This window comes from Haliaeetus leucocephalus, unplaced genomic scaffold (assembly GCF_000737465.1).
Source record: "Haliaeetus leucocephalus isolate CR32 unplaced genomic scaffold, Haliaeetus_leucocephalus-4.0 Scaffold395, whole genome shotgun sequence".
NCBI classification, from domain to species: Eukaryota; Metazoa; Chordata; class Aves; order Accipitriformes; family Accipitridae; genus Haliaeetus; species Haliaeetus leucocephalus.
The window spans coordinates 6,810,983-6,838,330 of NW_010972831.1; the positions used below are offsets into that span (position 1 = coordinate 6,810,983).

The 27,348-nt window shown below is 36.0% G+C and overlaps 1 protein-coding gene across 8 annotated transcripts in view; it reads right to left on the reverse strand.

Moving 5' to 3' along the window:
• Window positions 1–27,348, reverse strand: part of BCAS3 (breast carcinoma amplified sequence 3) — a 374,628-nt gene that overhangs the window by 287,534 nt on the left and 59,746 nt on the right. For all 8 annotated transcript variants that reach the window (XR_774766.1, XM_010573787.1, XM_010573786.1 and 5 more), the window contains 3 exons: window positions 17,111–17,187; window positions 15,268–15,351; window positions 8,762–8,932 (listed from right to left, as the gene is read on the reverse strand). Coding sequence is in view for 7 of the 8 variants with exons in the window: in XM_010573787.1 (XP_010572089.1) it covers window positions 8,762–8,932; window positions 15,268–15,351; window positions 17,111–17,187 (332 nt within the window). In the remaining variant the exon portion in view is untranslated. The remainder of the gene's footprint in view (window positions 1–8,761; window positions 8,933–15,267; window positions 15,352–17,110; window positions 17,188–27,348) is intronic.

Genomic DNA, 27,348 nt, shown 5'->3' on the forward strand with positions numbered 1-27,348 from the left:
AAAGGACCTCCAAAAGGACACACAGTATTATCAAGGTCTAATTATATGAAAAGGAAAAGATGTTCTTTGATTTATAGAAGAGAACCAAAAGATGTGTGGATAAAACATGTGCAAGAGCTGTAAAAGTATTTTACTCCTTGGTTGTATCACGTTAAAAGACTAAATTAAGTAAAACAATGAGAAAGATCTGTCAGAAGAGGACTTAATAAAAGGGTTTCTGTGGTAAGCAAAACCCACCTTCTTAATAAGATAGTGCAAAATTTCCCATTTCAAGTTCAGAATAATTTGTCCGCTGCTTCCAAGATAATCTGAAAGGTTTTTAATACTTCCTATTCCTAACATATCAGAATAATTTGAAGATATTTTTATGCTTCAAAAAGAGAAATCATCTTTAAATGTTTAAAGAAGTCACGTAATATGGATGAAGAGGCCTGCGCCTGACTTACTTTAAATGTTCAAATTACTTGGCACTGTCACATAAGCACAATTATGGTTTTGCTTTCCGTTGTCAGCATTTCGTGCTTATTCCAGAACCACTAACCAAAGGGTCTGGAGATCTTCCTAAGAGCTTTTCAAAGAAACAGTGTTCTTTTCTCAGCCTATATAAACTGCACTAAATAACTCCTGTACCTAAAAGTGGAAGCTGTGAAAAGATGTAACTTGGTCTTATCCTAAACATTTCGCTCTAATTAAAGATACAAAATATTGATAAAGTAACACTGTAAACTAGCTTTACAAAAGAAATAGAAAGTTTTTTAAAATCTACTCTGTGAAACAAAAATATTTAATCTAGAAATGTGTAGGTATCAACAGTATCTAAATCATTGCTAAAACCAGTTATATAGCATATTTCACATGCATCATCTTCTACAGACTGTAAACTGGATTAATTCAGCATGGCTTTTTAAAAAAAAAAACAACAAAACAAACCAAAAAAAACAAACAACCAAACAAAACAAACAGCTAATGATAAATGCACCCCTGTTACCATCCCCACAACATAAAACCCCTATTCAACAGACAAGGAACACTCTGGATGGTAAGACGACCTTTCTCCTCTGGAAATACGATACAAGGCAAAAATTTCACATTACAAATTGTGAAGCACCTCAGACATACCAATCTGAGAATACAATAAAGCCCAAATCTATTATTTGTATGCTATGCTAACTGATTCCATGCTTTGAAATGTTTTGGTCCCCCCCCTCCCCGATCACTGCTTAAAATTATCTTCCTGGAAGAATACCCTTTGTGTTTAATCTAAAAGGAGTTTTTAAAAATCTTCACTTTTCACTGTAAAGGCCGATTTTCAGGTATAGCAAAGCAGTCCTTATTTTGGCTGTTATACAATTCCATTGCTTGTGACAGAAATACAAGGAAGAACAACTCATCGGCGTAACATCCCATCAAGAAAGAAAGAAAGAAAAGCCACTGTGAGCCTGGGATTGCTGAAGATCCCTGCCTGCCACCAAGCCTGGCTCATACAGAGCTTTCAGACACTAACTAAAATACGTTAGTCTCCTGCATTAGCCAAGTAAAAAAAAAGTAAAAAAAAAACCCCAAAACCCACCCCACCCCAAAAGCACCTTCATTACTCGAAAATTTGGAAATCCTTGGATAGCGGAGAATGTGAAACTCAGGTTGTGATGGTGCCACACCACCTCCTTTCTTGACATCTGATATCTGTCACTCCCTACCCACTGTGGCCACAGAATGGAAATATTTGCTCATGAAACGCACACAGAAACAACACTTGCTTGTGCAAGGTAAGATGAAGTTGAAAAAATGTTCTTCATTTTTTTTTAAAGCAACATGAAAAAATAAATCCTTGTGGAACAGAGAAAAAAAGTACTTTTTTTAAAAATCACCAACTTGTATGTAAATCTTCAGGCCGCACTGCAAGATTTGTCATGTCCTTTCCCTGCACTTTTGCAGCGGACAGTTGGGGAAAACATACGTCACTTTTTACAATTTCAACACTACAAAGGAAAGGGGCGGGGGGGGATCAAAATCAAAGGAATTACAGCAGTTGACCTAACTACACCATCAACCAAAGAGGAGCCCTCTTTGGAAACATCCCTTCCAAACCTGCCACAAAACAAAAGCCTGGTTTGCACGCCAATTTAGAGCTTGCATAGCTTTAAAATCCTAGGATGAATTTCACCATAGTGTAGAACTTAAGGAAGACAAAATTATGCTATTAACACAAGAAGCTTTATAGTGGAATACATAATTTCCTGTATTGGAGCTCTAAATGGATATAACTGCCTCAGTACGACAGGGTTTCTATAAATTTGGACAGATGAAATAGCACAGATTTTGTGCAGACAAGGGTGAAAACTGGAGCTGTACAGTAATGAAGAAGTATTCGAGGCCTCCGCCACACAGGCTTCACAAGTTTTAGAAACCACTTCTTGCAAAGGCTGAAGTGGAAGACGCTATGTGCAAAGGTGCTGGAGAGAACGATGTCCGTAGGCTAACGAATGGCACATTAAATCAATACTGACATTGTACAACTGGTTCCTTTCGGCCAGTTTATGGTTTCTTACCACTGAAAAGAGCAGAGTTGGAAATTTTTCTTGGAAGTCAAATCAGTGGTACAAATTGCCTAATAACGCATGCAAGTGCTGTCAAAAAGCTCGAAGGAAGCAGCTCATTCAGCTTCCCGATGCAGAGAGCATACAAAGCCCACAGGAATCCCAAGGCTGCAATTTTTTTCATCCCAAATAGGCTTCTTTCTCCAAGGTAGTGGCCTCTAACCTACTATTAAAAGACCTTACAAAGTCTCTCATTGAAAAAGGTTCATAAATCTTAGCATTACTCTTATAATTGCACAGTCACTGAGGTTCATAAGGATGCTCCAGTACCTTCCTTGCAGAGTTCCCTACCATTACAAACAGAAACACCGTTTTAAGAAAAACAATGGACAAGAAAGAAACACTGAGGCTCTTCTACCAAGATGGCCTTGTAAACCAGCACTCAGCCTCTTTCTGATGCCCAAATAGCACCTTATCAAGAGAGCTGCAACATCATTTTTAAAAAAGCTGTCCAGCCAACACCATCTGTAGCTGGACACGATGAGGCAACGCTGCAGCTCTCCCAAGCCAGCCCCATTAAAGTTCAACAGAACACTGTAGTTGATCGAAGATGAATCAAGTCCTCTTTATCTTACTCTAAAAGAGAAGCAGACAAAACACCTAGGGGATCATTACATTTACTATCAGAAAACAGTGTTTGCTTTGAGGGCAAGAGATAGCTGAAGCCAAAGCTTTTTTCCTCCTATGCCATATTTTGATTCATTCGCTGTATTTTCCATACTGCTGAACAGAAGCCACTAGTAATTATGACTTCAATTATTTTAATCTTTAAAGGCAAATTACACCACTTATCCCAGTAGAGACATGTTTTTAAATAAAACATGAAAGTAACACAAATAAAAATGGACACAAATCTAATCACGCAGGTCCTTCTCTTAATAAAATTAAGAAAGAACAATCCCATCATCATAAAAACAAATAGGTTTGGCAATATTTATAAATATGAATATTATATAATATATAGATCTTTGCATGTATACTTATTAAGATCTCCATTGATTTAAATAGCTGAAGTTAGGGCAGTGTTCACTTCAGTTCCTAAGACGTATGCACAAAAAACAACCCCCTCCATACCGACCCCCCCAATTAGCCTCCCCCAACTTACAGCTAAGGTCAAACATCAGTGGAAAAGGGCTAAAAGTGATAAATCTGTGGCATTAACTACTGCACTCCTTTTAATAGAATCCAGCATAAACTCAAAACAGCCTTGCGCTCAGCCTGAACCATTTATCTGAGACAAAAATGTCTTCTTGACAAAAAACAGATCTCCTTTAATAAAAGTAAGGCAGACAGTATTATGCTCTGAGGGAATCCTGTTGCTCTTTTTATATTTATATATAAAAAGAATTCTTCTGTAATACACGTAGATATAAAAAGCGAAGAAAATTGATGCCAAATATATGAGCATTAGAACACCAAATTAGCATTTGTGAAAGCTGTTCTTGTAAATAAAAGCACTGGTGTTAATGACCAGTGGAATTACATATGTAGTTAAAAGTTTTATTATTGAATACGCTTTACTCTTTTAGCTTCTTTTTGCTTTAGACTGAAGTTTCACAAAAATTCTTGCTCTCGATAAGCATCTTTATTTGGTTCAATTGTTATCAACTGCTTACCAAATGAAAATGAACTTTCAAAACTGCAGCAGTCTGCAGTTTTTTTCTGAAAATTCCTCTTTAATGCAATAAAAAGTTAATAGGGAACAGAAAAAAAGCACCAATCACATTTTAAAACATAAAAAGATCAACATGTTATCTTATTTTTGTAAGTTATTTTTAAAATATTTCCTCAAATATTTTCATGTGTTTTGGATGATCTGTGAAGGCAACACAATGATATCTCATCAATCACGTCACTCTATCAAAAGCACTAAGAATCAAGTTTTGTATTTTTAAATGACCACATATTTCTCTGTCAACTAAATGTTAGATGTTTAACAGATTTACATTCAGTCACAAAACTGGCGACTTTTGAGAAAGGTCATTATTGCAGACTACATGTGGGTGGCCTAGTTGATGAATTAATTAAGAATACAGAAACAAAGGTCGAAAGAAAATAATTTTTCTTTAAAACTCAAGCCACTAACATCTTACACATTTAATTCCAATTACTGAAAAAGAGGACATCTGTACAGCTTTAGTTTTATCCATTTCAACTAATTAACAGATTCAAATAAATAGTCATTACATCTAACTGAAAAGTTTGCTAACACTTCATTAGAAGGAAGTTTAAACAAGCACACAACCTTGTTAACATATTTTGGTTTACCACAATGTTACTTGGGCATCTCAATAATTATTTTTACTCCCTCTACAAATATATCATGACAGCCAACTTCAATAATTCTACATTCCTTAGCATTTATTTAATTACTTCATAATTCAAATTTTCTTAAAAGTACCACCAATTTTTAAATAGGAGCTATCATATCAACAACTGCTGGGTATGAGACTTTACTACAATATCTATGTTCATACGGTTTATTAAAAATATTTTCCCCACAGATTTAATCCTGCAAGATGACATTAGAAGATTTCTTTGGTCTTTAATTGTATATTTTCCAGCGGTAAGCTAGCATTTCAACCTCTGCAATGGTAGCACAGTACATGTCATGAAATGCATTGAGTTCCATCTCACATTCTTTATATTGGATATCTTTGAAATGGCAGATACAATAGAAAATTAGTGAAAACTTACAACCTGCAGTTAGTCCTTCTGGCTTATGTCCAAAACATGTTCCTTAATCGTCCTACTGGCAAATAAATCTATATGTTCGTACACATGCAGAGAGCAGCAAACTCCATCTTTAAAACCTGTTTTGCTATGCTCAAAGTAAGTGGGCAAGCACATGCATCATTACTTTGCAAGCCTTTATATATACATTTATATTTTAAAAACAAAACAAACAACACAACTGCTCCTCCACTGAAAAAAGTGCTTATTTCTCCTTCAAAAGAACATGCTGTCTTGCCTTAAATTTACTGTCTTCTTCCATTTTCTGTCTCTTTTTAAAATAGATCTCTTCCTTTTTTTACTATATGCTATCTTAAAGATGTATTTTATTACTTGGAAATTGTTTTATTTCATTACAACACCCAAATTCTTAGTTAGACTGTGCAGGTAGATCGAAATTTTATTGACCTGAAGGAGGTGAGGTATTCTTTTTACATTAGGAGTCCGCTGATGACAAGAAAATAACTCCTTTCTGCTTCTGAAACTCCCCTCGTTCACAATTAGCCTGACAACCTCTGAAAGCCATGCGTGCACACACAAATATATTTACATAGTTGCTAGACAAATCTCTGATTAAAAGGATGCAAGGCTTTCAAACTGTTAATTCAGTCTAGAAAACGCTTGGTAGGCATTAGTAATTCTTGTGGTTTCCCAGTCAGTTTAGGAAGACCGATGCTTGTACTGGGCATAGCCATCCAGCAGCATCCCCACCCAGCAGAAATGAAATATCCCCAAACAGGCATCTTCAGCACAGGAGGAAGCAGGAATGCCACAAAGTGTTTCTTTGTACCCACCCAGACCTCCTGTTTCCCACCTGGAATCTGAAAAATGGGACGATAAACCAGTAACTTTAGAAAAATCACTGCCACACAGCATCAGGAAGACTGAGACTAAACCATACAAGGCATTTCCACAGTGCTGTACAGCAATTACTTTCTCTGAAACACAGCTGAGGCTGCACTCTGCAGTAGTCAATCTGCTCGCTCACTCTTCTATTTCAACCAAAGCGTCAGTAATAATGTAGTTTGGATGACTGCTATCAGCAAACCAATTTGCCAGAGAAGAGCAAAATAATTTCAGAAATTAATACAAAGAGGAAGAATCAAATGTAGCTCAGTCATCCAGATTTCAAATCAGCACGATGCTTAACTATGAGTTTGTATTGAAGTAGATGAGCAATCACATTTAGTTCAGTGAGATTACTCGTGTCGTTTAAAGGTCAGACTTGCTAAAACACTTTCCTGAACTGAAGCTTCGTTCAATTATGCTATAAAAACTAGCCAGGACTACCCAGCGAGTACAAATACGTGCTATCTAAACTAGCATGTCATTTCTTGCAGGCTTGCCTGCTTCTGCCAGCACACAAGCACAGGATCCCTGCCAGGCTCCTTGGGACAAGTCAATTCACACAACTGCCAAATTCAGAATCTACCACGTTCAAATGAGGCTGTGTGCACAAAAAACTTACGTTTCCACCTGGCAATGGAAATGCAGCTGGAGCGATGGACAAGAACTCAGTGGGGATTGTGAGCACACACGACACCCCTTACATTAGAAGGTTCTTTACTGGGGCAGTGTTGAATGACAGTCTTTATTTAGACCATGTACAAAGTGTATTTATTTTTAATCAACTTTCTTTTTGCTAGATGCGCACTTCAGTAAGAAAAGACTGTTAACAAGTCTTCTGTACCATGCAAACCTAACAATCCAGAAGAAAGATTATTTTATTTTTCCTGGAAAAAAATATAATGCTAATTCTGAAAGTAAGTCTCATTAAATAATAAATTATTAATTTAATAGCATTTTAAAAATTCAGATCACAAAAATATGAATGCAAGACATACAAACAATTAGGATATCTAACTTAGAGCCTCCTTCCCTAGAGACTGAAGACAAAAATTATTTTACTAGAACTGATGGCTTATTTATATTACAGCAGCAGTATTTGGACAAGGCAAGCGTTATCGTTTTTACAACTACTTTTCCATAGTGCCCTTTAGGCTTGATAGCTCCCTACTATTGTTAAGGTCAGAGGACAAGTTCATAAAACCTCTAAATCATACATAACACGACTTAAAAACCTAAGATATATCATTTTTTTTTCCCTAGGCCTATGCAGAAGAATCAAAGCACAGACAATGCCCATCAGAAATAATGACCGCATTAAACAAGGCTTCATGAGAAATTTATGAAGCAAAATTTTTCTTTTCTTTTCTTGTCAGTATACGAGGAACAAAAAGACCTTTTTTTCCAGGAAATAAAAACAAACCCCAATAGTCAACAAACTTATTTTAAGACCAGACTCTAAGATCTTAAGTAATATATGTTCTTTTTTCCATACTCTACCTTTTTTTTTTTCTTTTTCTTTTATTTTAATTTTGCAGGAAAAGGCCTCTAATGTTATATGAAGAATGCCTTTTCAATGTAATGTCACTTGGCTAAGTACTTCTAAGCTAATTTTCAGGAACAACTACAGCTCAAACTGCATACTGTTTTTTTTATTAGATTTGTTTGTTTGTTTGTTTGTTTTCAAGTAAAACATTTTATTTTCCTATCAGGTAAGAAAAGAAAATAACTTGACTACTCATTTGTTATTAATACCTTACTAACTTACCTGCAATAAGCATCATAAAGATAGGGGAAAACAGGAAAAAAAATTGGTTTTTCTTTTTTAAATTCAAGAAATGTGAACTTTAGGAAAAAAAATTTACAAAATAGTTACAGAATAATGAAGTCTGTAGGAGTCCTGCATATACACTGATTCCAGGACCAGACACTTAAAAATGAAATGATTGGTAGAAAAAACGAGACATGGATATCTTTCTCCATCATAAAGACACTACAACACACCAATTTAAAGTTTGTGTGATAATGGTATGGATTTTTCAATAAATGATTTTGCCTGACTCACTGTACTGTAAGTTATTAGTAAAACAGTACTTACGCCTCACAAAACAGCATCATGCTCGATTACATTTTAGTTTTGAAATTTATGTAAAATTATAAGCTTTTATACTTCATATCCAATTTCACTCATCATCTTTTTTACACTGGAATTCAACAATTCACCATTTTTCTAGACAATCACATCTTCCAGCCACATTATGTATTAATAAATATAATCAGACTACATATACATTTCAACTGATCAGCATAAATCAATGTCAATTATGAACAAGTGTTAGAGAGACAAAATGTGACACTTCACACTTGATCTTGTCAAAGTGTCACATAAATATGTTCTAAGGACAACATATATTTTGGCTTAATTTCAGTCCCAAATAGGACTTTGTCACAGCTGCACATGTCTGTAGAAGTTTCTTAACTAGCAAAAATCTCATCTATTTTTCATTTTCAAAAGCATAAAATCCACATTACTGAGATTTTCATGAAAACAAATGCACGCTCTGTTTCTGTGCAAACTGTATTACCTGCCCTTCTGCAACTGTCTCTGTATCAATAATAGTGATGATTCCAGGCACCAGAGGACTTCGACGAATGTTGCTGTGAGCTAAAATTTCTTCTTCAGTTGCTCCTGAAGGCAGCGTCCCTGTTAGCTGTGTAACTACTTTCCCAACCATTGTAAGTCCAGTCTTTATCGTCTATAAAAAGAAAGAGAACCAATAAATAATGTTTAGGGATATTTTGTGGATCTATCTTGAATTTTTTCTCAACATAATTAATATAACTAGATTGCACACACCAGAAGCACACAACACAAATGTTTTTATAAGTGATACATAAGCTGCAAAAGGCTGTATGTAACAGAAATATCTTGAAAAAATTTAGCACCCTATCAATTTGAAGTATTCACCTTTATTTTGGAATTAAATGCTTCCAAAACACTGTTGAAAAAAGAAATATTTTAACGTCGTCTAAATGTCACAGGTTTTTTTTTCTTTAACTTTGTTATTAACTTATTCCAAGAGGTACAGAGCACAGATAGGTAGATGAATCAAACAATAAAGCCAAGATGGGTGCGTGTGGAGAGCAGTGTTACACAGAGAAATACTTATAGCCCCTAATGGTTAGTGCTGAAATAGTTACGTCTTCTCCACAAGTGCAAGAGACAAGGAGTTTGGCCTTTGAAAGATATGACTGACACATTCATTTGTTTCTCAGCAACTATGCCTTTTGCAGCATTAAAACTGAATATGGGACTCAAACCCAGCAAAATTAAAAATGCCATCCTCAAGGTATTAGAAAGGACAACTCTGTACAAAGTACACACATATCCCATTGCACATAACGTTACTTTCCATAGTCTGCATGTTCTCCAGACATGGGATTGCAAACATATTCATTGCACCAGCTTTTATCATCTAAAGATGCTGAAGATTGGTTTTATGTTGTTTTATTTTATTTGGAGAAAGAGGGAGAGTACACACAGTAGGAGAGATACAGATTTAAAGAAAATCAACCCAAACTACAGCTTTAAATGTTTTCTCCTTGAATCAAGGACTGTGCCTTATTTGCCTATAAAGAATTGAGCAGATTTATTATGCAATATAAATAAGAAATAGCAAAAGAGATCAGAATGGAATGACACTGTAACAAGCCAATTCTTAACTAAAAAGACAAGCTAAGCTGCCTGCTAAATTGAAAAGGAAAAAAACCGTACAGATCACAGGCTGAAACCAAGAAGCAGCCACAAATCAATTGCAACTGCTTTGTTTAGTGCTAAAATCTCAAACTGCAGTGATTAGAAAACACATTAGTGTTCATCAATTAGCAGCCAAACGTTTGTTTTAATAATTCATAGGAAATGACTTACACAAAGTCTGTTAGTGTGTTGTCAGGAAAACCTCTGAAGGGCCAACAGAATTAGGCGCCACACTGTATTGATGGCAATATCTAGCCAGGAAGCCTGATTAACCTCTGAGATGCCTCAGCTGATGTACTTACCCCATTAATGCTAATGGAGATACTACCACTTAAAATCGAGCCATGCCTTTATCATAGGAATGTCTTTGGGGTTTACAGTCTTTAGTAATATCCTGCCATTTGTTTCTTATTAATTCTTTTTATACTCAGATACAACAAATGAGAATAAAACAAATTTTATCAGTGGCAAATTCAGAAGACTGAAAAACGTAACATAAAGCAGATAATGATATCCGAGGAACAGACCTAAAATAGACCCAATGCCATCACAAGAATGCATTTCAACAGACTCTTTCTTTACAAAAACTGACAAGGCAGTTTTCTGGCCAATAGTTAAAATCGTATAAAATGCACTGGTAGTTTATGCAGTAGGAAGGAGAAATCAGTATAGAAGTACTATATGGCAAAATACCTATGCAAGTTAAAAGACCAAGAATTGTAACTGACCTATTTTAGAAAATATCTTTAATATTATAACTAGAGAAATTGGATAACAAAGGGCCAAGGATAAATTTATAACTCTCTAGAAAAAAATTAACGTGCTTATCTAGCAAAATGAATTACTGTCACGTGTTAGAGTAGGCTGTGACTCCAGGACTACTGAGAAGTAGTAGGTGTACGAAGATGTGGCCGAGGCCATTAGCTCAGAAATATCAGTGCAAAACCATTACGGCACTTACTTCTTTGTGCTATGTGTATATTTGCAAAAACTTCTCTGGTAATCTTTAACCTTTCCCATGCCATATCAGCTGTCCCCTCCATCCATTAGAGCTAATGACCTTGCTCTCACATAAGCTGTTAGTACTCATTAAGAAGTTATCAGGTAACAAGAGAAAACAGATGCAGCCTTTGCTAAATCGCTTTACCACTATAGGATTAAAAGATATGGAGAAAGAATCAACTAAAGAAGTTATGAGGTGAGAAGAACTTGGTTTATAATTTGATGCTAGACATTTGACAGACCAAATACATTTTAAATGAAATAGGTTAAAGTTTGCATTGTCCCAGCTCCTTTGTCATTGATGGGAACCTGCCAGTGCATACTTAGTGAAATTTTCTTATAAATAATATTAAAACACTCGACCCAGTTCCTTTGTAAGCAATGATGCATATTGTGCAAACACACAAATTATTTGTATGCTCACGTGTATCCTTTCTACTTAAAAATAACACTGTTCACATTCATTCAAATATAAAGACATATTTAATTAAAATAAATGTATGCACTCATACCTCATTTAATTGAAAAATAAGTACAACTTCAATTAGATGAAAAAATTAAAATGCATCATTCAGTGCCTATTTTGTTCCAACATCCTTTTAGTAACAAACCAATATATTGCTCCTGTTTCTCATAATAAATACATTTTACGTGATTTATTTGTAATGAATAATCTATAGAAAGCAGAAAGAGGTATCAAAAAGATATGCCTTGGTAATCAACAGTATGAAAGCCTCCTGGTTAGTTTGAACAAATGAACATACAACCAATTATAGATTCAAGTTCAAACTAAATGTTGAAATGCTCATGCTTCACAAAGATGTTTCCCTTTCCTGCTCTTGCCGCATATTCTGAAAAGGAGGGTAGGACAGGGAAGAAACCTATTAGGAAATTCATTTTAAACAGCATGCCAAGTTTGACCACTAGGATGGGGAAGGTCTGCAAGAGCACCGCTTGGAGAGAGAATGAGCTGAAACGTGGCTCACTCAGGGACATGGTGGGACCAAACCTCTCTTCAACAAGACATAGGAAAAAAAACAAGAAGGGAGACATAAGAATGTCTTTTCCTATGTCCCCTTCCTTGCTGCATCCAAAATGGACCTATATGGATAATTATAACAAGCAATTTCACATTCAGATGCTTATCTCAAACCAAGCACCTGAATATTCCCCCATCACTAATACTGTTAAGTAATAATGGGGTTTATTCTGAAAGATATTCTCCATCCATTCCACTGTGTTTGTTCAACTGGAGTTAAAAGAATCTTTATCCCATAAGGAACAATACTTTCATTTTCCCAAACGCAACAATTTCTATCTTTGCTAAACATAACCTAAACTGGAATCTTGACACATTTTCTATTTCCAGAAATCCTCTGCTTGGTCAAATTAGACAAATTATCAGAGCTTTTTAGAACAGGAACAGACAGAAAGCCACCAAACAAATGCGGGGAAATGACAACAAGAGATTGAGCTGGAAAAAATGCATGTGTTTTTCCAGCAACAGCAAAAAGCAATGCTCTTGCAAGATGCATCTAAGGAGAAACAGGAGAAAGTTCAGTTTTCAAAATAAAATCCTTCTACAAATAAAATCGAATGGGACAATGACGTAAAGGAATTCTTCATAATGTTACCAGAATAACAAGAGTTTTGGCATCAGTAAACACCACACTCCAACATGACCACAATTTTGACCTCAGTATTCTCGGTTAACAGGGGAGCTTCTGACTCCTAAGTTATTTGATTATGGGGGAAATTTATTTGCTGCATCAAGTATAGTACAAAGCAGTACATCACACTGACGACAAACCCACTGTTCACTAACAGGACGTTCAAAAACATTTCTCAAAGGGAATACCATTAAAGTAAATATTCTGTACTGCCATTGAGATCTTCTACAGAGGATCTGAAAGGTAATTCTCAGAAGTGACCCTGTTGAAATGACTCTTTGCTCTCAGCTTTATCTTTCTCTTTTATATGAATGTTCTTTCACTTCCTTCAATAAGAAATTGGAACCCAAATGGAGAAAAGGCTGTAACCCAAGATAATCTGACAAAACAAGAACTTTTACAGAACTAAAAAGCAGCAGTGTAGGGAACAGAAAAGGACATACACTTTCAAAAAAGCTAATACTTCCGCTGATCAAAGCAAATGAATTAAACACCACTGCAGGCTGATAAGATATAACAGCAGTAGAGGTTTATAAATGAAGACTTACTTAAGCAAGGAATAAAGTTTATGGTGAGGTAATGAGATGGACAAAGAGCAACAGATATTTGGAGTATATATTTGCCAACAAGAAGGTCAGCATTTCGGTTATCAGAGATGAAAACTTGCTAGATAGTAAGCCAAGATTCAGTGAAATAAGTAATAAATGAAACATTTCACATTTACCGTTGCACACTCAGACATGAATAACAAATTAATACAGTAAGGCTGAGATATACTCGAGAGCCAAATCATGCAAATATTTAAAACTATATTAGTATTCATCTTGTCTATTACAGTAACATCTAACGGCCAGTTGAGAGTAATGCGCTATGCAAAATATAATGTAGTAGAGATTGTGCCCTTATGATTACCCATTTTCCTAACTTTCACTATTACTTTATCTCTGTACAGAGCCTAACTATCTCTTCTTTCCTATGATTATAAATGATTATATTTCTCTTCAGTATCTACTCATGTGATGCAACATCACTACTTCTGCATTTGCATATGTTCATCTTAACATGGGAATTTCTAGATTATGATCCTTGACTAGTACTACTCAGCAGGTAAGGTCATCATCTTGGTCCTTACTGGCTTTAAAACCTAGTTATCCACGGTCTTTGGGGGTAGGGGCTATAGAAGATGTCCTCCTTTTTTAGATTTTTTTTTTTAGTCTGTCGCAAAAAATTAAACCTAATAGCGCTTAGTCTTTGATGCCTACTGGAATGCTGTGACAATCATTATATGGTTTAAGAAAGCTTTGGCCTGTTCTTCAGTTGTGAGTAGGCTTGGCTTTGGCAGTACAGTGATCCGTCAGTAAGATTTTACCACTTCTGATCATAACTGTGGCTGATCATGCTAAGCCAGTTGGTTTTTCAAACTTAACCGTGCTATAAAAAACATGTTAATGACACTAAGATTGAAGGAGTTTGGGGAGATTCCCCCTCCCCCTTTTTTTTTCTTTTGCTGATGGTGAAAGCATGCAAAGAGATAACAGCAAATTTCAGACGTCTTCAGAAGAACAGCAATTCAAGTTCTCCTCAACAATGTAAAAAACTGTGATTTTTCTCCTCCTCCAGCCACAGTGAGATTGTGTCCAAAGCTATGCTGATGGAATATATTTGTTTTTATGTTTTTTTTTTACATGAGATGGCATGCTCTATGTCTCTCTTTGTGGGTTCTTGTAACTGTTGTTTTCTTCAGTGACGCTCAGCTTTCTGTGCTGTGCTGTCATTTAATTCCTATTATTAGATTTGTTTTGTTGTGCATATCAGAAATGAAAAGGCTAGTGGTTACAATGAAAGCTTGTAATCAGCACAAAGTTTGCCAGACAATGCCAAAACTCACTTTGTGTATGTGTGTGCGTGTGCGAGAAAAAGAAATTACTTGGCAAAATGTTGCAGGCAAGTCCTCAAGGAAAGGAGCAGGGAGGGGGGGAATAGTAAAACAACAGTTCTGCATACTCTGGCTCGTTTAAGATTTTTCCAAGCCATGGTCTTCTTTTCATACTACGAAAACCCAGATATTTCTCTGAAAACAGAGGGATATTATAATGTCATCTGAACTAAGAAAACTAGGCAATGGAACCTGTATGTAAACAGTCATTAATAAACTCTAACCTTCAAAGAAAGCTGCCAGGTAATTAATTAGCTCCAGTACTACGCTGTCATCTTTGAGAGAGATTAAAACATATAATGCTAGTGTGATTGAGTCGAAAAAGCATCAAGCACTTGTAAAGTCAGTTTTCATTATGCTAAAAGAGTAATAATTCACAATGTTGATTTCTAATCATGTAAACTTGCAGTATTATGAATACCCATTATACAAATCCATTTTACTATGATTTTCCTACACAAGGGGTCACTAATATGAATAGCTGTTTGTAATAAATAAAATTTTAAAAATTCAGTTCTGAAGGACGGGAATACTTTGTGAAAAGAATGGCTACTCAGAGATTTGCAGGATCAGGACCATATGCATGTTGCTAATGCTAGGATGTTTCTTACTGTGTTTTCCTCTTTTGTGAATGGGGCGGGGGGATGACACACAGTACAATTCAGCAGGGAAACCTAATAATTATCTTACAGGATAACCTCTCCCAGCAGCAGATGATGTACTCACTTTGGCAGCACTAATAACTGTGGCAGTGTAAGACTGAATGTTGTCTCCACAGGCTCCACCACGGGATTGATGGCATCGGATCAGCTACAAGAAGAAAGACAGCAACCGAGTAACTACTATTAAACTACATAAACCCATAACCCATTACCATAGCTCTTATTTATCATGTACAGTGGTGTGTTTTTTCCTACAAATAGCAAAAAGCCCTGCTGAGACACTTAACCCCTTTTTATAATCTTCTGGGTGCCACCCAGACTGTCGCATACTCAACTCCAGTTTTCAATTACAAGATGAGTAGTCACTAAGAATTCATAAACTTTGAAATGGTGGGATTTTTGGTCTGGCAGCAATACCACAAATAAATTTAAATAAATATAATCAAAAGCTTTAGCCATGTATACGTAACATTAAATATCAGACATTCTAAGAATCGTGAGTGTGGCTTTCCCCTCCTTTTTATGACTAGCAAGCAAAGAAATGACAAAGGAAAAGAGCTACTTTAAACTTTACGTTGAATAGATTAAAGGAATGTACATGGGGTTTACTCTATATTGCCTTCCTTCAAAACCAATAAACCAAAACAAGACTCTTCTACCTGCCATCAACCTACAAAAGCAGTTCTTGCCTTTGAACCCTAACTAACAATAGAATCTGTGCTTCTAACTAAATAAAATGGCAAAAACTACAGATATTTGTTGCTTGTACACATAACATGTTGCCTGTTTAACTGCTTTAGCAAAAAGAAAACTAAAAATCACTGGTTTTGTTTCTACAGGCTTTCCTTTCCTGCTTTATTTAAGTATCTAAATAAAAATAGTTAAACTAGGGAGAAAGGGGAAGTCCACAATGAATATACCTGGGAACACACAAGCCATTTAAATTCCTTTCCTTTTGCTGATCAGTGGCTTATACTTTTGGCAGCAGTACTTTTTAAATCCCAGGCTGACTGGTTAAGTTTTACAAAACCACATAGGCGTGGCATTAAAGGAAAGGCAGGCCTGAATTTGGAGAGAAATCAGTTGTGCTTGAAAAGGTGTAACAAATACATTTCTAAAGTCTGTCTCTGATAATTTCTGGTTCAGCTCCAGAAGCAGCTATTCCAGTCACAGGTGGAAGGGAGAAAAAACATCTGCTTTGAAATAAAAATAAGGCATTGGAACTTGAATTTAAAGTTTTCAAACACTTCAAGCTTTAAATACACAACCACTTCTCTGGCCTAGGGCTGGGTAAGAACAGTGATAATTATTTTGCTAGGGATCTGTTTTCTTCTTTTGCCTCTAGAAAAAAGAAAAAGTCATCCAACTTTTTCTTTTTTTTTTCCTGCAGCTTAACAATTTCAGCAATGTTAAAAAGTGGTCATTTTAATGCTGTTTCCTAATTTACAAAGTGCATTGCTGTGTTGTTTAATACAAACTCACTGGCTCTGTCCTGACTCAGTTTCCCCAAACAGAATTTCAGAATCCTCACTTGCCTGCCTTTCAGAGGTGTCTATAATTAAGTGCTTTAAACTTTTTCAGTGCAAAATGGGTTGATTATTGAGCAACCTCACTGAAAACACATGTTGACAGCCATCTTCTCTGCCTACGCTACTTGCATATTTATGACCCCAAGTTCACAAGCTTAAATCAAATATGCAGAGTAAATATATGACATATATGAATACCAAAGCACAATCAGAGTGGGTCAAATATAGGGTCGGTCATTGTTATGCAAGTCCTCTTACAGATCATCTTTTTCACATTTTTTTCTAAGACTTTTCTTTCCCCACCCCCTATATATATAAAAGCTAGAAGGATATCTAGAAACAAAGAGAAGTATTTTTTGAAATTAAACCTTTCCTTACCTTATTTTCTGCATATGCAAGCCAACGGCTTCCAAGAGCAATAGGATTCATGTTTGGCCCTGGACAAGGATAGCAGCCTGAAAAGTTTTAAAAGGCAACATTAAGAAATATCCTAATGACTTCTTACAAAGAATTTTACTTATTGCCAAGAAAACAAAAAGTCTAAACAAAAACCTTTCAATTGCTAATATCACTCAGTAAATGCTTGCATTTTTGTTCCTAAAGATAAAACTGTGGTTAGATGAGCTATTTTAACAGTTAATTATGTGTAAATACTCATTTCTCCTTATGTTTGCATATTTTAATGCCATTTTGATACAGCGGGGTGTGGGCAATATTTGACTGGATTGTTCTGTATCTTCACATTTTAATTTTACTTGATTGATGTCTTTCCATCGGTCAACAGTTTCAGTTTACTTCAAGCTCTTCTAGATTCTTGTGGTATGAAAGGGTGTATTGTGCTTTTGGTTTTGTTTTTAATAATTCTATATACAAGCCCTTAGCCTCTCAAAATACTTTTGCACACACTTAAGCTTACACAGTGAGAGAATTTGTAATTACTTTAAAATCAGTGGCAAAGTTTCCATTGTTCACCTGCTTTTCATTACCTTTATATTATCATTAAAAATAGATATATACACATGCATAGACATGAACATAAAATAGAGAATTATTTCTGAGGATTAAAAGGTGAAAATACCTATAATAGCCACTGAAAACAGCTGTGAATGCAAATATGGCAAGGCTTAAAATTAATTAGGCCCATGTTAAATGCAATTTAAAATATAACGCCTGAGTTAAAAAACAAAACACACAACCAAAAAATCCCCTCAAAAAACAACCACCAAGAATATCACACTATTGACTATTACAATTAAAAATACAGAATTTTAAATTATTGAAAACAATTAGATAACACTTAAACATAAATGAAAAGCTTAAGTAATCTACAATTAAAAGTAGCAGGGTGACCCTCATCCTAATTGCTACTACTATCCTATTTCCATGTCCTGTTTCCCCTCTTTTGTTTTTCATCATCCTTGCCTGTATTTAGTGCTCAAATCCTACTGATGTATCTGAACTTTAGTATTCCAGCCCTGACACCGTAAACGTCCACGCTGTACGATTCCAGCAGGCTGATTTCAGTGGGATCCTTCGTCAAGGCAAGAGTCTGAAAGTTCAGATACTGAAAAGTCACACACATGAAGCCACAAAACTGTCTACTGATTAGGGCCCTGATAACAAGATTTAAGCTTGAGTGTTCAAACTTGAACTAGTAAACTAAGACTGCCAGCCATATGCGTAACGCCATTTACTAGACCTAAATCCATTCTGGTACACTAAAACTTATACATATATATAAAAGAAATATTGCATAAGGTGGAAGAGAATGGGGGGAAGAAGGGGACCATCAAGCAAATGGTTAATCTCCATTTTCATCAGTTCTTAGGCTAATATAGACAATTTACTAATTCATATTCTCACTGGTTGGCCAAGCAACAAAACGTTTAAAAACTTATAGACATGTGTGTCTCATTTGACGGAGCCCTGGTTTGCTGATCCTGTATCACAGGCAGAAGGAGCACTGAGATCAGGCAAACAGCATTTTAGAAGAACACATATAACAAACAACTGCAATTTATTGCATAAAATCCTACGCTACATTCTGAGAAGCAACATTAAAAAAAAAGAAAAGAAAAGAAAAAGACACAAGACACAGCTAGCTAAGCTTCTATTTCCCCAAAGGCTCTTGTGTCAGACTCTTGATACTGATCTGCCAACCACAGTGAGAAAAAGCAAACATATTCACCACCTTCTTTCTGCAAGCATCGGGGTCTTTTCAAACAGGCCCCAAAATAGTCCAGAACATTTAGTGAGGACAACAGACTTTTAAAAGTTTAATGGCATTATTTTCAGTGCTTGCAAAATGGTGAAAAAGGCGAGTGGGAGGGTGTTAACTGTAGCGTATAGGTGTAAGCTTACACTGACATTTGACAGCACTTAAAGACACATTTGATGGCATTTTGTTGGGCATGTGCAGCAACAGCTGCTATACTGTTCATGCTGTCTAAAACAAAGCGCTCTATTTCATTTTTGAGAGCCGAGCAGTGAGGGTATTGCAAAATTTGAAAGATCATACCAAGCTATTTCAAAGGTCATAAAGCAATGGAAGGAGAAAAGCAGCAACTCATCCAATTAAATCCATCTCAGGCCAGGAAAGCCAAACCAAGTGAGTATTTTGTAAGGCCTTATCACTCCTTGATCTCAGGAAGGAAAACGAATTCTGAAGAGATGATGCCACAATTGTTATTGCATTCCAGAAGTGCATAAAATGCGGGTAGCCAGAGCCTCTTAAGGAACAAAGCAAGCAAAAAAAGGTTGTAAATACAACCCTGGGTTGTAAATACAAACGTGTTCTTCCGATGACATTATAGATCACGACCAGTAAGGTTTTAATGCTGACTTCTGCTTCGGCAATTCTTATCTGGATCAGTAAAGATAGTCAGGTCCCCCAAACTTCATTTATTTTTCCTCCCTTTTCTGTATAAAATATAGCATTTAAAGCTGTCAGACGATAGCCCTCATCACACAAATCTCTACAGTGACTTCAGAATCAGTCACTTGCATTTCCCAAGCTCTGCAAGCACCTCGTAACATCCTTGCAGCAGAAAACAAAAGGAGTATCAGCCAACAGATGCACTGTAACAACAAAACCCAAGCAATTCAGCAACTCATAACGAAAAGAAACATCTTGCTCGGAAAAGGGAGCTGTTCTCAATTACTTCAGTGAACCGAAGCAAACGAAGAACTGCAAAAAGCATTATTCTTCAAATAAAAAATTAATCAAATAATTTTAAAAGTTACTTAGAAAAACTGCAACTCTCTTCACTAAACCCACTGTAGATAGTTCGTTCCATGAACTGGACTCCGTCAATCAGACGGAGCTCCACACACAAATCAGCCAATTCTAATAATAACCTCCACAGAGGTCAACAATTCAACTCAGTACTAAACTCTACTCTCCGATACAAAAAACAGCGTAAAAAAAGAGCTATTTCCTCCCTTTCTTTTCTTTGCAAGTCTCTGCATTTTGGAAACTTGCGGCAGTACAAGGATAAACAAAGGGTTATACTTCATGGGAAGGAAAAGCAAATTGTTTTTCTGCTTTCCAAAAAAACAGCTGGAGTCAGCAGAACATCATCTACTAGGCAAATGAAAAGACAGACACAGCGTGACCTATCAAGCTCAGCCATCCAATCGTTACCAGCCTAACTCTCTTAAAGATTAACTTCTATTTCTATTAAACTTCAAAACAACTGAGGAAAAATCCATTCCAAGCAATAACAGCAGCAACTTTAGCATGTTTACAATAGGAATGAACATAATGAGAGTGCAGAACTAACTGTCAAGAAGACCAAAGTTTCCACGTTTTAATGACAGTATGGAGAGGTCATCCAAGAAAAGATCACTCGGGGAAAGTCCTTCCAAAAGTACAGCAAATCAAGCAAGTACTAAAAAACATCTGATCTTAGAATAAGCTTTACTGGGACTATCACCCACAAAAATATAGGTGAAAACCTACTGGAAACTATTTTAAAAGTTTTTTAAGTACACAGTTACTCTCTCCCTCTGTGCTTTATAATGACACACAGAGGAAATGCACTACTTCAAAGCCATGAAAAGGCAGAAGTATAAAAATACTATTTTGCAAACCTGAATCAAAGTGCAAGTTTTTCTGCTAACTTGATTAAGTTCCTATGCCCAAGAACTCCAACTGGTGCTGGCCTAAGCAGCGCTGATGAATAAGAAACGGGCTCCAGGCTCCCTCTGAACAGGGACTTGGCTAAGAGCCGAGGATCTCACGGGCAGCAAAAGCACTCTGGTCCCTCATATTCTGTGCCATGGTTTTCCCATTTCCAAGATGCAAGTGCTACCTACATCAAAATGGTACTGTAGGTAAATTCTTTCACACTGCAGTTTCTTAGTTTCTTCCCATCTTTTTTCTTAATAACTGAGTTATAAAATTATAATCTGAAATAAGCATATAGTTTGTGATTATAGCTTACTTATTGCTGTGCTGTCTTTATGTATTTGGTTTTACTGAGAATACAGGAATCCTAGAAGTTACTTAAAATTCTCTGAAGAGCTATACAAATGTTTACTTAATGAGTGAGCAAAGAAAAGGTATGTTTATTTTACATTATTTTTCAATTACTTTTACGAAAATCTCTACCACCCTTTGGAGATTCATATCCATATGCCCATAATAAACCAAATCACCTCCTCTACTCATCTCTGAAAATTCACACAAATATCCACTTCTCTGACTCTGGATCTTTCCACTGGTCTATGCTCCTACAGAAAACTAAAGACCCCAGTCCCACTCTTAAATTGTTTTCAAAAAACTCATCCTCTAGCTTCAGTAACGGCAGTGTGAATACACAGACAGCAGCCAAGAAGAGAAAAGCAACACATTCCTCTCCTCCCACTTAGCTTTTAAACAAACAGTGCATTGGGAAAATACTGTTAAGAGCAACAGGGCCATTAAGAGTCATGTCAGCTATAACAGAGATTAAGCCAATAAATCACAAAACATGCCACTATTAAAACCTGAACCACTTCTATTGGGGCAGCTCTTCATCAAGCTCCACAGTTTTTTCATGAGGAAAAAAATTTAAAAAAAAAAATTAATACATATATATCTATAAACCCAAAAGTCCAGTATGGGATGGAGAGTTGTGGGCTAAACACTGCAGGAATTCCCAATATCCATAAAAACTTGGCAGTTTGCTACTTCACATCCAAGCACACAAACTTTGGAATCCCACAGGCAATTAAAAGCCTCAGCTTTCAACAGCTCAGTTCTTCAGGAGGACCAGAGCTGTGCATCTGTTATCCATGACACTGCTACAAGTCAAATCAGTATCTTCAGATGTGCTCTAGATGCGTGCCCTTCTCACTCACAAAGTATGGATGATATATGTGCTCTAAGTGATTCTGCATATATACCAAACATAACACATACCAACATGGCCTGTTTAAAAAAAACCAAACAGGCAATGCAGGTAGAGGACCAGTATTCTAATAACAATTTTCCTCCAGAAGTGAGCACTATCATAGTTAAGGCTATCATTTTTTCGCTTGGTCCTTCTTCAGAAACATCCTACACAGCCTGAATGGCTCCATTAATGAAGAGCTAAAGACGGCCTTATCACGGCGAAGTATTCAGACCCAAATATGCACTAGAAGGCAATGTTTCTCTCTAGAAAAATATGACGCTAACAGTCAGAACTTGTCTGAGCTAAGTCAGAACTTATTTTCAGTTTACATAACGATCTACTCATAACTGAATATGGCTCCTTACCCAGAGTACAGCTGTATTTCCTTCTCAGACCTCACTGAAATGCACTGTAAAATGACATGCAGTAAACTGTTGCAAATTAATGCGCGAATGAATAAAGCTAAGGGAAAGAAAAAGCCAAATCAGAAGCCTCCAGAACAACATTGCTTTTCTTCAAACACATCCCAACATGCTTATCTTAAGACACTACTGGTTGTTTTTTAATTTCACAGCATGTTGTAAGAATTCTTATTCTCTATACCTATTTTTATAGGTGTTTCATCCCCTCTAACTTGACTTTGGTTTCACCTTTTAATGAAAACCATTTTCGTAAGTTCTCTTCTGTCTCCCCTCCGCCCCATCACTTAAATAGGAAAACTTCCTTTTTCCATAATTTTCAATACTTTCTTTTTCCCAGTTTTCTCTGATTTCCTCTGCACTGATACATACTTATCCTTTTTTGATATCAGTTTTAAGAATTATCCTCATAATTACTGTGGTTGGTTATTTTTTTTTAAATGGACGTTCCACACCTTATATCTGTGAGGAATGCATACTAGTGTTGTCCAGTTTTATTTCAAGCTACTTCTCTGTGCAAGTGTTTATACAATATGGGTCTATAGGCAGAATTATTATAAAATCTGCTTAGGATTCTGTCTCTAATCCCAAACCATGGAAGAAATTGCATCTCTTGAGTATGATGAATATGACACTGGGATAGGATACAGTCAGCAAACACAAGGAAGGCTGGTCAGGGCAGAGATCTCCAAGGCTAACCTACATCCTAAGGCAAAACTAAGTGAAACCTTACTGAGAAAGCAGATTACTAGATAAACAAAGATTTTTTTTGTTTCAGTGTGTGAAGAGGTTCACTGAAGATGACATATGCCATCTTAACTGTATAGTGTTTTTAAACACAGTTTTCTGAGCAAATTCCAAAATGCGTAACTCTCTTTAACCAAAATTATTTGCCTTTAATCATTTGAGGTATTTCCCAGATATCACTTTAAAAATCTGTAAAGCAATGGTATTGTGTATTTTCAAATAAATAGCTACAATAGCCCACGAAAGCTATGTTACTTTTCAGTCACTGGATATAGCTTACAATCAATGAGTAATTTTTTTCTAGGTCTTACAAAATATACAGCACTCTGTAGTAATGAAATTACAAAACTACATTCTTAAGTCTTACAATCCAAAGCAGCCAGAAAACAGATCCATGACAGGCAGCATAGAAAGGGAATATACAATAAATAACGAGTAATTACTGTTGTTGCAAAAGCATTGTTTATTCCAAGGAAAACAAATTATATAAGTTGTTTTATCTAATATTTTTTGTTTGTTTGGGGTTTGTTGGTGGTTGTTTTTGTTTTGGGTTGGTTTTTTTTTTTTAAGCATCACCAAGCAAACCGAATTTATTTGTTTATAAACTGTATAAAGTAATATTGTTTATAAATTCCTCTGGGTTCCTTCTAGATGAAAGGCCCTATGTAAATGTTATTACTCTCACACTGTCACATACTTTCCAAAACTCTTCTATTGTTCTTGTACTTCCTTCTGTTTAAGTATCACCCATAAAAACCGAGCAAAAGAGCAAACCAGCAGGATGCACCCTACTGTGAAACCATGCTTGCCATCCAGGGCCTTTTTCTTTTTCTTTTTTTTTAGATCATAGTGGCATTATCATTATTAAAACACACAAAAAAACCCAAAACCCATCTAGAAATAAAGTGAAAAAGTAAAGCCACAAATGCTACATATACTGTCATCACCCACCTTTGCAGGGCTATATTCATAATACAAGTCATGTTCACAACAGACCCAGCCCTGCAATGAGCCGCATTTTGTGCTATCCTGGATCAGAAGAACAGAATTCCCTCATGCAAGCTTGGGGAAGGACCACAGATTGGAATTTTTTAAATTATTATCATAATTGTCATTATTATTATTGCTATTGTTGTTGCTATTATTATTACTACTACTACTATGATCATTATTACTACAGAGACCTCCTTTCCCTGTCAATTCTATCGTGACAGTTTTAAGTATTTTACTATTACTCTACAGGTCTAAGACCAATACCAAAGCTCTTACTAAAAATATCTGTGGCCCTTAATGTTCATTAGGCTTGGTTATTTACTTTAGTACAAGTTTGACTGATTTCAGGACAAACTATGTTTTAATTTCAGGTTTACTTTCTTTTTTTTGTTCAGAGTATTGGAGAGTGATAAATAATAATGTTACTATAGAGATTCTTTCTGTACAGGACAATGTGAGTAAGATGGCTTTGTTTTGGCCTTTAACATTAAGGATTTGGATGCTTTAGATAAAAATAACTTACACAGAAACAAACAGCACTTCCTGTTCTAGATATAATTTTTAAAACTGTCAAACCCAGGAGATATGATAGATACACATCTTGGGTACCAATGCCTGCTTTCTGTCTTTACACAATTTTTCTGTTGTATTTACACTTTCCTGCAATATAGCAAAAAACCCTGTAAGCAACAAAGACATTCATTTCCATAAATCTACCACGTTGCCCTAAAGACCTTTTCAAAAAGTATTTCAACGTTATCCTGTAATAGTGATACACTGATTCCCACATTCAGGAAAAAACACTCTTATAAGTAACACTGTTAAAAAGTAAAAGCAAGATCAAACCAACATTTCTCAAGGAAGGCAGTTAAAAATTACATGAAGGGGTATGTGTTTATATATATGTGTGTGTGTGTGTAAAAATAAAACTGCTTATATACAATTCATATGAACATGCTTGGCTTCTCTTCACTGATCAAGAAAATACTGTGAATCAGGAGCTTACTTCCCACCTGCCTTAAGGACTTTCGATCTAAACTGAAGAGTCTCCCTCCACAGATGGAGGAATCCCACCAGTTATTATACCATGTGGGATATCCAGGATAAATGCCACTCACTGATCACAGTTGAGAAGAGAAATGTACATTCTTCCAGAAGTTCTGTTTGTAACTCTTCAGGCATTAAACCTTTTCATAAGACATCCAGTGTTTTTACTTCAAAGCAAAGAGATCAAACTGCTCCCTGTGTGCTGATCAGGGAAAAGGAATTCTAACAAAGCTAACAAAAACGTACAAAAAAGCCTAGATGATTTCCAGATCAGACCTGTGACAAACTGAAACCACCATATTATTTCTTGCATGTGAACGTTAGTGAAAATAGGAATACTACATCCAAATTGCAGATTAGAGTATCAAACACCATTTGGTTTGGGTTTTTTTTTATTTATTTTGAGAGGTGCAGGTGGGGTGCATTTAACATATACTAAATAATTTTTGGCTTGTGGTTAGTCAAGTCTTTTGAGACTTTATATACAATAAAGTACTCTGACTAAAATCTGGAAAATTACCTCTTAAGGCTCTAGCTGTACAGCATCAATAGAAATGCGGTGCCAGCTAATGGCTGCAATAACTGTCTTCATCCCTAGAGAATAATGGATGGAGAATATATCAATATGAGGAGTGGAAGGGCCAGAGAAACCGAGCAGGCACTAGTTATCGGACACAAAGATGATGCCACATGCATGATGTTATCTGGGATAATCTTTACTTAGGGCCCAGGGGGTGGGAAGGATATTCTTTACAGAGAAGAAAGTATCCATCAGGCCATATTCATAATCATCAATGTTCCCCTAAGTAAGCATTTTTGGAGAAGGGTTGAGGGAGCACTGATGTAATAGAAATCAATGAAATTCAGCTTTTCTGCATCTATTGTTTCGAGCAAAGTAGGGAAAAAAAGCCTGTACATCACTTTCATTTCTGATCGTTCAGTCATATGCAGTATTCAGAAAAAGGCTCTGAAGGAAATCTTCAGTGAACCACAATAAAACTCTTAACTATTTAAAAATGTATTTAAAATCCACACCTTGACATTCACAACTACCAAAGGAAACACATTCTTATTATAAGCATCAAATGAATTTTTGTAGTTTGGCCATATGAGCAATTAAAACAGTGCAGGACGCAAAAATACTGTTTGGCTTTATCTTCCCCTTGATTCAAGTCCCTTCTTAACGAAACAGAGTTGGCTCCAAGCATAAGCACAGTAGAGAATGAAGTGTTGCATGAAAGTTATTGCCATGAGTTCTTTGCAGACCGATGCTATGCCTTTCCTTAGCAGACATTTAAAAATAAGAATACCACACTGGGTAGATTATAGGATATCCTGGTAATTTTTCTACAATATCAACGGTAAGTTTTCCCTTCAAGTTTAAGCAGCTGTCTTAAATTGACACACCAAGACTGGAGCACCTGTACACTGAGTTATTCTTACAAAAGGCACAAATAATATGTGCTGGCGCTCTGCCATTCAAGTCAAATCAGCACATTTCCATCTAATCACATGCAGCGGGGGGGCACCGGAGGGAAGAGTAGTACTATGTCAAATTTGCTCAAGAAAAATCAGGAAATGCACGAGTTAAACATTCCAACAGCAGCACGAACTTGACCATGTTCTACATCCTGAATATTTTATGGTATATTTATTACAACAATATATTAAGCTACACATTCAACCACAAAAACAAAAACAGAAAGACAAATACTACTCATGTGCAACACAGCTGCATTAGCATTGCTGAGGAACACCAAACTTCAGAATTCCTGACACTGTTTTTAATTGTACATTCTGCATTTAATTTTTATGTATAAACACTCAACAAAATGGACAAGAGCTTCTGCTTAATTACGTTTGCTTTTTAGCTGTCTCAGTAAGGTTCTAAGGCTCCCACACCACTCAGTTGATATGGATGGAAGTTGTGATCTCCACATCATCACCAAATCTTCTTGAAAAAAAGATTTTCTTTTTCTACGCAGTGAAAAAGAAACATTTCTTACACAGTAACAGAAATGTCTTCAAAGAG